At 45.6% G+C, this 10910-nt stretch overlaps 1 protein-coding gene across 1 annotated transcript; it reads right to left on the bottom strand.

The window, feature by feature from the left end:
* Positions 1–474: 474 nt before the first annotated feature.
* LOC146185793 (neprilysin-1-like) lies at positions 475–10563 on the bottom strand. The gene is made up of 4 exons (XM_084607916.1): positions 10424–10563; positions 7050–7127; positions 5613–6008; positions 475–2540 (listed from the first exon to the last, which is right to left on the bottom strand). The coding sequence occupies exons 1-4, from the start codon at positions 10561–10563 to the stop codon at positions 788–790; spliced, it is 2367 nt and encodes a 788-aa protein (XP_084464042.1). The 3' UTR covers positions 475–787.
* Between the last annotated feature and the right edge of the window lie 347 nt (positions 10564–10910).

The following is a 10910-nucleotide window of genomic DNA, read 5'->3' as shown; positions in this document are numbered from 1 at the left end:
AAGCGGAGAGGCGATTATACATAACGCACCTGTTGCACGCTGCCTCAGGTTATCTTTCGGACCTTCGCCACTGACACACTGAAAGCGTTTTGAGCTCAGAATAAAGATCAGATCGTTGCTGGTAGGTTTCGCACAGAGTTGAGTACGCCATATTCATAAAACACAACCGACCGGGCACTGGTAGCGTCGTTAACGGTAGAGAAGGCATACGCATTTATACTGCCACTTGCATCAATAACACGCAGCTCGTAATATGCCATGAACGTAATTTTAATATGGCAGAAGTTAAAAACTGTTTCTTTCAGTCTTATTTCGAAGATCACGCAGTAACATAAGGTTAAAACAAAAAGAAAATGCATAGGCAGAATGTGTGGGGAAAACAAAAATAACAGCTGCTTCCCCTCCTGTCCAAAACGGTCAGTTGAACAGTCCTAGGGCCAGCAGTGCAAGAGTTATTATTCAATAGCTGCCAGAAATGCGACGTGGACTGATTACCATGGATACAAAATGTAGACATTGTAACATCCATGTGCATATAGTACATGTAACTACACGAAACGATGTACGAAGGATAAAGCATTACGCTAAAATGTGTGCCTCGATCCTTAGCCGAATGTCTCTCCAGTCAACGTTCGTAGTGTGTAAAGTCAAAGATTCCAACAGTCTTGACCGTTCCAAGAGGTATATTAATACTCAGTTCAAAGCATTTGCAAAATATCACGAAAAAAAATGTCGAGTGATTTCACAAAGCGAAACAAGTTGTTCGTGTTTGATAAAAATGATGCAGTTAAAAAAATTCACACTTGTCCGGTGGGTTCATATTTGTTCCCAGAGAACAGTTGAACGCCTTGGAAAACAAGTGCGAGTGCCTCACTGCCTCGTTACAGGCCCGCTCGAACTTGGCGCTACCTACATCCGGATTGCAAAGAAGGTAACACATTGATAAGAAGAAAGTCTGTGCTTCCTCAAACCTCGGTGGAAAATCGAGCTGACTGCCACTGGTGCTTGGCAGCACACTTTGAACGAACTCTTCAAGCATCTCAAGAGGCACTGCACGATCGTATTCCCGGCTGTATGTTCCGTTACCCGAGGGCCCGGAAAAGCAGCGCAGGCGGTCATTGGAGGCGCTGATATCGTCCGGGCCAATCCTGGCCAGCAGAGCCATGAACACCGCCTGGGCAAACAATACTCCCAGTGTCCCCAACTTGATTCCCGCTGTGAGGCCATACTCGTAGATAGGCAACATTGAGGCGTACAGCGGCAGTCGGATCGAGTTGCTCCGCGAGCTGAAAAACGAGTACGAAGACTCCCCGTAGACGTCTTCCAAATACGCTGTGCGGAGAAAAAACGCGCCACCGTCCACTATTCGATCGCGCAAGCGCACTGCGCTGACCCAGTTCCAAGCGATGGAGTCGGTTCGGTTATTGTCTACGAGACTCGCGTTAAGCTCCCTTTGGTACGCGTCGGCCTGCTGGAGCATCCAGAAGAAATCACTGGCATTGACTATATCGTAGATGCTGGGGGACACAAGCCACGAGCTCTTCACGTTCTTTTCCTGGAACGGAGTCAGAAGCGCAACGGTCGCCTCTCGTATATCCTCCACCACTTCTTCCGCGAAAGTCTTGTTTACGTAGCTGCTGAAGACGGCGGCGCCCAGTATTCTCTCGCTCAGTTCGAGGCAGTGCCTGGGCGCGGAGTCAACCGTCGCCTCATCGATGAACCAGTGAAGAGCGATGTTCTTGCTCATGAAGGGCGCCATCTCGGCGACAGCCAGCCAGCTTGTGCACCACACCATCGTGCTCTCGTTCCACTTCTGGGTGAGATTGTCGTACACGGACAGGTAGTCAGCATTCGTTACGCTTACGACGACAGCCGCCTCGCTTGCGCCGAAGTGGTTCTTGAAGAAATCTAGCCAGCGCTGCTCCCCAAAGTACGGCATCATCACCGACAGATTGCCGGTTTCCATCCAAGGATTATCGGTCGGCTTTTTCGAGAATAAATGGCCGAATGCTTCATTAAAGTCTTCGTCAATAGTGGTGATGTCGTTGTAAGACATCAGAGAATCTACGCTTCCTTCGGGTCCGGCCACGGCGCTCACCACTACGCTGTAGAACTTTGAGTTCGCGTAGGCCACACGGCGTCGGCGAGAGGAGCCAAATATGTCCCCTGGCTCAAGAAGGAACTCCCATACCTCCGAATAATTGCGCACGGCGCCCGCCACGCTGGTGATCTTGAGCAGTGAAGCGATGTCGAAGTACTTCTTGATACGGAACGTAGTGGCCAGCACGTCGGGAGCTTTGTCCAGCTTTGGCCATACAAGTTGGGCTCCGCTGAGCACTTCTCTGAAGCCATCCAGGTCCTCGTTTCCGCCCATCAGCACCGACTCGCAGCTGGCGTAGAGGCTGGCTGCCTTTCCCGACACCGTCTGCTCGTCAGTGAGGGCCCGGGCGTCCCTCAGCACAGTGGCCAGCTCTTCAAAGAAGTATGAGAGCTGCTCCTCGTACACCGAGTGGCTGCTCTTGCGCTTGCCGCACACGAATCTGTTTTGGCGAACAATAACGAAATCCCCCTATAATGCGCTTGATTAGGTTGTTAAACCGCCAGCTCTGACTGAAAACAAAGGCTGCGTACAGGTAATGTTCTGCTCAGTATAACCCGATAAAGAAAAGAGAAACTATAAGAAGAGATGCCATAAAGCAGTCTCAAACAAACTGCTTTACACTTGCGTTAGTGATTTTTTTCACGCACAATACGTACTTGAAGTTTCAAATAAACAGGATGAATTATAAATGCCCAACTTCATCTTGGCACCTACTACATCCGCAACTAAGTATTTTGAGTCAGGTATCACAACAGCACGAACTTCTCAAAAATATGCAGAACACAGAAGACAAAAGCGCGCGGGTTCAGGTCCTCATATCACAAGTGCACTTTTATTGCATACTAATAAACAAACACTCCCTGCCGCTGTTTAGCTCTTCTTTACGGAACTTTACCGTAGCTGATATTAAAATGGCCTCATCATTTTCCCGAAGAAATCAGCTCCCTCAAAGGGGCAGAAACATCAAATGCTTCTTGCTAGATTTCTTCTTTAGAATCATGCGCAAGGCATTAGCAAGCACGTATCACCCCATGAAATTCGCCTACCCTCGCTACATAATTTATAAGTGCACTTCTCTCACACAGGTTCATTTACGGTGTCAGGTTGTCAAAACGGGGATTCCGATGTCGCAAAACAGTACGAGATGACATGAGACCCACACAAGCTGCAATAGATATTTAACTAGTCGCTGTAATTCTGTTGGCTGGATCAGTTCAGGCATGAATTAAAACTACTAAGCAGCGAATCTATTACAGCTTCTGTATGCGTACAGTGTTCAGTTACGACATCACATGACATGACCGATTTGGCCGGAGCTGACAACTCCAGGAGCTCATTCCAGATGGGAGGGTAAGGTAGGCATCGAACCCGCGACTTTTGGATCCCAAATCAAGGACGCTACTTTAAGAAGATGCGGGCACTTTCGTATGGCTCGGTTATAGCAGGGCATTGAGGTAAGGAGGGTCGTCCCTCTCATCATAGTCGTAATCATGTTGCGACTGTATGCAAAGCAGTGTGTTTTAGGTAACAGCAGCATCAGTCAGGGATCTGTTATTAAGAGAACAGAAATGTCCATGCACTCGAACGAGGGTTCGCAGGGGGAGCCGTAAAGGGGAGTTAAACTTAAGTGCCAGCGTCATTTTTTACTTTATTCAACGTATCTGCCACTATGAGTAAGTTTGGGCGGGCGATGGAGATGACGAGCTACGTATCTTTCTTTCTTTTTTTTTCGAGTAATTTATTGTGTTCGAGCGTGACACGGATAAAAAAATAATGGAAGGTCCAGCTCGTGCTTGGCAATTTTGTGACGCACCCCAACTGCCTGACCGCTGTGACTGCTGTGACTGCAGGGACCAAACTGTTCTGCCACTGATGGCGAGTATGTAAGATTCCACCATTGAACATAATCATGGCACTGTTAATGCTCTCAATATGTTCGATCGACGGCATGCCATTCTCTGCACACTAAAGCAGATGAAAGATGTGATGTAAGCGTTCCGGCTCGGATCTCTATTCGCCACCGTTAATATGATTAAAGCCTTGTAAAACCAACTCACTATAGTGCACATTATGGATTGCTTCCATGCAGTGTTTATGTGGGCGAGAAATGTGTTGAACAGCCACGTAATCATACGCGCACTGATTTGTGGCAGCGCGTCGGTAATGCATAGTTTAACGGACCCAATGTCACCTAGGATGTCTTCATTGCCGCAGGCGATGACCCTCAAATCGCGTGACTATGCACTGACGAAACCATTCCCATCATTATTAGCCGGACTATATTCACTGCAGGATGAATTGCTCTCCAGTATTCTAGCAATTAACTCCGTCATATGATAGCTGTACCCATTTGACCCCTGCGTACGAACTACTTGACCTCATCCATCCACCTAGTTTTCTCCTGCCCCTCCTACACTTTCCTTTACTTTGAATCCAATTTGTTACCCTTAGCGACCATTTGGTATCATCTCTTCGCACTATATATCCTGCCCACTCCCATTTCTTCGTCTTGATTTCCACTAGAATGTCATTAACTCGAGTTATTTCTCTGGCCCACTCTGCACGCTTCCTATCTCTTAACTTTACACTTGCCTTTTTACGTTCCATAGCTCTATGTGTTGTCCTCAGCGTAAGTGGAACATTTTTTAGTTCATTTCCACGTTTGAGCCCCATAAGTGAATACAGGTAAGATGCGACTATTATATACTTTCCTCTTGAGCCATGCCGGTAAGCTACTAGTCATAATCTGACGAAACCATCCTACGCTAAGTACGACCAGTTAAAAACTGCGAGTAATTCAGTGAAGACGACGATCAACATACCCACCGACCGCCAGTTGTCCGTTCAACTAGGATTAGTTACATAGTCAGTCCGCTTCTTGTTTACAGGAAGCGTTTCGCTGGCTAACATATTAGAGCATTGGATAAGTTGGAGAGCGCTGTGACAAGGTCGGCTTACAAGAAGGAGGCGCGCATAACAGGCTACCTACTGCTTACTACGAGCTTCGGAAACAAGGAACGCAATCTGCGTGACCATCGAAGTCGAAATAAGTGGGCATATCAGTATTTACAGTCATATTTCATGTATCTCTAGATCCCTTTTTTTTTTAGATCATCATCTGTACAAATGACGTTGGGTGGTTTGCGGTATAGCATTATCGAAAGCACAAAGTCTCCTATCGGCATGTTGAACCGTCACCAGATGTCACATTCTCTTCGGTCCCATCGACTTATCTATGCATGGCATGCCCTGGGCTCATTAGAGTGAGAAACCAGCAGTTAAGATTCTCGAACCTTGTCTTGAGTTTGTAAGTCCGACCGCATCGCAAAAGCTCATGAAATCTGACAAACAAGCGTACCTTCTCCGCTCATTTGTTTCATCTCCTTTACGTCTGGCCTCACCCCGCTGCAAATTATCGACTAAGACGCTTTACGAAGTCGATGACGGTGCCAATACCACGAAGAAATCACTGACCCCATGCAGACTGGCGCACCAACAATGGCGCACTCACCGGTAAAAGTTATCGCATGGCTCCCTACTGGTGTCCACGCTTGCGGCCAGGAGTTGCGCGAAGCCTCGGCATGCCGGCGTTTCACAGCTCTCCTGCCGCTGTCCGGGCTCGGGTAGCCGCGTGGCGAAGGCGAGGGCGACGAACACGAAGAAGGCAATCACGATGCTGATGGATGCGATGATTGCCACCACGATGACCCAGTGGGTCTCGGATACCCTCTCGGCGGGGTGGGATGGGTGGTAGTGATGGCCGTGCGCCCAATGGGCATGCCGGTGACGGCCGGAGAGCCTCGACTCCTGCCGCGGCGTGGTGCGCGGCGAAGGGGGTGCCTTCTCGTCCAGCGTGGCAGCGGAGGAGCTCTTCTGCGCACGCGTAGGAGTATCGCACATGGCTTTCCTGCCCAGCAACACAGTTCTCACTAAACACTGTCTTCAGCTCATATGTAAGTAGGCCGAAACGCTCTTCGGTGATGGTCGATTTTCCAAGGTGTAAGGCGTGACGATGAAAAGGTAGAGACGTAAACTACAAATGAAGTTATCGAAATGTTGACAAAGCTTTAGAAGACAAAAAGTCCGAAATTTCCGATCACTACGCAGTTATAATTATTGATTGATGATTGGCGCTCGTTTTCTTATTTTTGTGTCTATCCTTGACCAGACGGCTGCTATCAAAATAGCGCCGACTTACATGTCTGAGGTGAGTCGTATTATGCACATGCACGGTCTTAGCCAGAACATCCCAAGCCGTCAACTTGCAGCCGGGCCATGCAGCGTTACTATAGTATCACCCAGAGTTCGAGATGTCCGGCAGAGGGTTCGGGTGGACTTGCTAGAACGCCTATCCTCATCCCTTCTGGGCGTTAAAGCGGTAGTATAGTCATTTACTGTAGCTGCTGTAAAATTACAACAGAGCCAGCCACATATCCTAAAGTGTGCCTGTTAAATATATTCAAATGTGCCTTGGAACGTTATTTGGTATCCTTGAAAAGCCTAGCACGTAGGATACACGGTCATTTGGGCTCATTAATCACCCGAGTAACGTGGTCACAATAACTGCTTTCCTGGTACCCTCATATTATGAAACGGAACCGGAAACGAACCAACAACCAAAAATGAGCCCAAATTTTCGTCCGGAACCGGCACAGAATGGAACCCAAATTTTTTCCGCCATCTTGAAATTAGTTCATAACCGGTTTATGTGGCGCTGCCCAGAACAGGTCTGATGTGTCTCTCTTAACTGCTACGAAATTTTGACTTCTTAGGGTACCTGAGCGTTTACGATGCACGCCACAATAGAGATCTGCCGCTATGTTGTATTTTGATGCCCTAGGATGTTTTTCCATGCAGCCGCTGTGCCCAAGATCCACTTTCAAACCTGAGCAGCCACCGCGAAAGGTAATATTAGAAATATAATGCAACGAAGAGACACAACATTTACCTTGTGAATGTCCGGCCATGATTTGACTTTCTTGACTCCTTTCGAGGGGGCAGTAAAAGAGCCCCTTCTTGAATTCTCCTGTAAGCATTGAAATCACCACATTGGAATGTAACTTTCACTTCTGCCTAGATTCAGTGATCACTCCGGCCATTATTCATTTTATTATGTCTAACGTCGCACTTCAGCAGGAAGTTACTACAAAAATTATGATAGTGGCTAGGGTAAATTCTATTAAGCTTTTAATAATGCAAAGTTATAGCACGTTTTCCAAGCAAGTTCATTTTAAATATTTTTAGAACTATCAGCGCAGGAAACTTGGCACATCTAAATTCAAAATAACGGATCTTACTAACCAATTTATTCCCCTGTGCAAAATAAAAGTAAACTCTGGTACACCCTGGCTCACGTCAAGCGATTAGTGAACAAGCAAACATATCTTCCGGAGAGCCAAACCGTCTCAGAGCGAAGGAAGGTGGGAGGCTTATCATCGTGTGGCTGCGGCGTACACAAGTGCACATACAATTGCTAAACAGACATTTTTTTGAACGCACGCTGCCGCTGATGCTATACTCGTACCCGCGCAAATTTTGGAATATCGCTCACGGCAACAACGAAAAGCAGATCGACTTGTTGCTCTGCTTAATTGACCGGTGTATTTCATTGTCCTCTCTGAGGTATGTTCCGTCCATCGTTCCTATTGTTTTCTAATCTGATTAACTTTCTGTGGTTCCTGTAAGTATATACTGTGCTCGAATATGCATGTTAATACACAAAATTAAGCTCTATTTCTCACCAGGCAATGATGGCACTAATATAGATTTTTCGAAGAGCACTGAAACGTAATATTCGATAATATTATAAGATATTTTTCTCTGTCTTTAGCATGGGGCAACCTCCGGGATGAGTGAAACGTGGAGAAGATTGTTCTTTTGTTTCAGTAATGCGACGCTCATGCTTCTGCGAATTAGGGACATATATCTTTAACAAGCATACCCCCGGAAACCAATAGGACATGTCATCCGCGGCCATATTTTAACTTTTATTGAGGCAAACTTTTTCTTCTGTGCTCAAAAACACGGTTTTCGAAAACACCATTCCAGTGAAACCAAGCTTTAAAGTTTTACAAATTAATGATTTTTTTCTCTCAATCCTTCATTCATTGTTGACTGCATTTTTACTGACTTCTCCAAGGCATTTGATACGGTTTCCCACAGTTTACTACTTCTGTAACTAAGGAAGTTTATTCTAGAACCGAATGTTTTAAAATGGATAGAATTCTTCCTGTCTAACCACACACAATTTGTTGCTACTAACTACCATAGTTCTCATTTTTGCCATGTAACATTAGACGTTCTAGAAGGAGCAGTGTTATATTCATTAAAGACTTACTTAAAAGCCTATATTCAACTACAAACCTTTTTGCCTACGATTGCGTTATTAGTGGTCAAATAAAAAGCTCTGCAGACCACCTTATTTTTCAATCCTATCTTTAAAAATTTCTTCTTGGTGTAACGCTTGGCTAATAAAGCTTAACGTTAATAATGCAAGTCTGTGATCGTTTCTCGCCGTGCACCTAATGAACTGCATTGTGATTACTCGTTTAATTAATTTCCGCAAATCCAGGTTTCCTCTAAAATTTACTTTGGCGTACATATATGCAGTAACCTTTCCTGGCAAGCCCATGTGGGCAGCATAACAAGTAGCGGGAACCAACACTTGGCTATTTGCGACGAACTCTTCTATAGCGCCACTAACATTAAACTTCTACTTTAAAAAATGTTAGTCACTGTACAGATTGAGTCTACCGAAAGGGTTGCTGTCCGTTACATCCTTTCTAACTGTACTCGAACTGCAAGCGGATCTCTAATGAAGTAAAACTTAGACTTGCCTGCCTGCCGAAGAATTTCGCGTAATATATGTCTTTTCCACAAGATATTGATGCCAGTGTGAAGGGGACAATGAAGAGAAGCAGAAGACGACGAAGTCCCCGTTTCGCGCTTGGACCAGACGTCCCTGGACTATATCAACACTGGCTCTATGTATAACCGGCTCTGTAGCCTTCACACGTCTTTTTGCCAACGTGACAATATATCATTTTAATCCTCATTTCAGATTTGCTAATTGTGTCGCCATTTTACATTTAATCCCGCAACGCAGTTCAAGTTTAACGTGCCCAGAAGAAGCGCCAACTTACATTTCGGTTTATTCATACCCAAGGCATCCAAAGGAACCGCTTCCCCGCCTCCATCCGTCTTTATTACAAATGCTGATTTGTTTAAAAATTATATTATTAATTGTATTTTGCACTACTGCTGTACCAACTCTGTTCGTGTAGTACTTGGTTATTTTAATTCATTCTGTAACGCTTTGGCCCTGAGAATAAATAAATAATTAAATAAATAAAAATAAATAGATAAATCGCACCGTAGGGAATGTCCTCAGAAATAGGCGCCGCGTTGGCTCTGCGGGTGCAATTATAACAATTTTGAGCAACTCTTGGCCGCAGACGAGCAGGGGGGTTTTGTCATACCAGCAGCAGTCCAGGAAACGACGCTGCAGCTGGCAAAACCTATTTGTGCGTGCACGAGCTCGAACCGGTTGCGTCTCTCTTGTCCTGTAAGGGACGCTGAATGACCTACCGAGCTTCTATAATATTACTGATATCAGCGTCTGTGATTTTACTGAAAAATTCGGGAGCTGTACGCTTGCTTTATGCGCACAAGTTTCTTGGCTCTTCTTTATTTAAACCTCTAAAGTCTTAAATTAAGGCATTACGGAAGAGATAAGTAATGACAACGCATTAAGTGAACAAGGAAAGTTGGCTCGTAAACTTTGGGAGGTCTTCTTTATATGAATTTCGTTGTTTCATCGCTGTAGTTCCCGCCAAATTCACTTGGCTGATGTTATTTATTTACGAATATGGGTTCCAGGCGAAGAAGTGGATTGTCTGCCAACCTATAGCTACCGCAGACATTTTTCGTAAAGCCGGAAATGGGTAATCGGCAGCGCTTGGAAGCAATCGCAATATGCAATATAAGAACCCGCTCTCACCAAGCCGTATTAACGTACCTGCTTTGCCTAGGGGTAACCTGAATGCAAGGATCCTGACAGGCTGACAGCGAGTTGGCTGTCGGCAAAGCAGCCACGCTATGGTAGACGGCTTAGTTGGCTACGAGCATAAACTGCCCTATCGTTCTACTCCTCTAGATAGTGTAAGTCTCCTGATAACATCAGAAGCTGCAAGGGACAGCCTGCGGGCTACTTTTGCAAAGGACGGTTCCTTGACATCGGTTCATCGACTTCGTGTATTTCCAAAACCTCGCCATTGAGAAGCGAGGGAAGTATCGAACTACTTTATCGTCTGAAATACGTACCTTTCGGTCGGATAGTGAGAACACGAACGACATCGAGGCGACGTTGTCGGCAAGGCACCGTGTGAGGCTACGAGTCGTGACTTCTTCTTCTTCTTCTCGAAAACAGGGAAAGCGTCGTCTTCTTTCCTTAGTATAGTCATGGCCCATATACCCACAATGATGGATCGGCCAGGTGTTAATGCAGGCACAACAAAAGAGTAACTCATCCTGACTTAGGCTCTACAACAATATAAATGAGGAACTATAGAATCAATTTTGGTGAAAGACGTCCTGGAATAAATTTGAGGTGGTAGGGATAGTAATCGGGAAACAAATTTAAGAAAATAAAATGTCTAAGTTACATCAATGCAGAGAAGTGCTAACGAAGAAGTATTCCGGTTGCAATGTTATATATATGAAGTGAATCATGGACCTGTTTTAGGGCATGTCCTTTCAAAGTTGCACCAAACGAGAGGAGGACAAGAATTGTAAACGGCAAAACAGAGAG

This window comes from Amblyomma maculatum, chromosome 6, assembly GCF_055883805.1.
Source record: "Amblyomma maculatum isolate TAMU_Amacu chromosome 6, ASM5588380v1, whole genome shotgun sequence".
NCBI lineage: Eukaryota > Metazoa > Arthropoda > Arachnida > Ixodida > Ixodidae > Amblyomma > Amblyomma maculatum.
This window is presented reverse-complemented; position numbering and strand designations above follow the sequence as displayed.

Excerpts from the sequence above, each read along its gene's own strand:
- LOC146185793 (XM_084607916.1), bottom strand. The coding sequence starts at position 10,563 with ATGACTATACTAAGGAAAGAAGACGACGCTTTCCCTGTTTTCGAGAAG. Across the intron at positions 7,128-10,423 it reads TCTCACTATCCGACCGAAAG|GAGAATTCAAGAAGGGGCTC; the intron begins GTACGTATTTCA and ends CAATGCTTACAG. Across the intron at positions 6,009-7,049 it reads CATGGCCGGACATTCACAAG|GAAAGCCATGTGCGATACTC; the intron begins GTAAATGTTGTG and ends GTTGCTGGGCAG.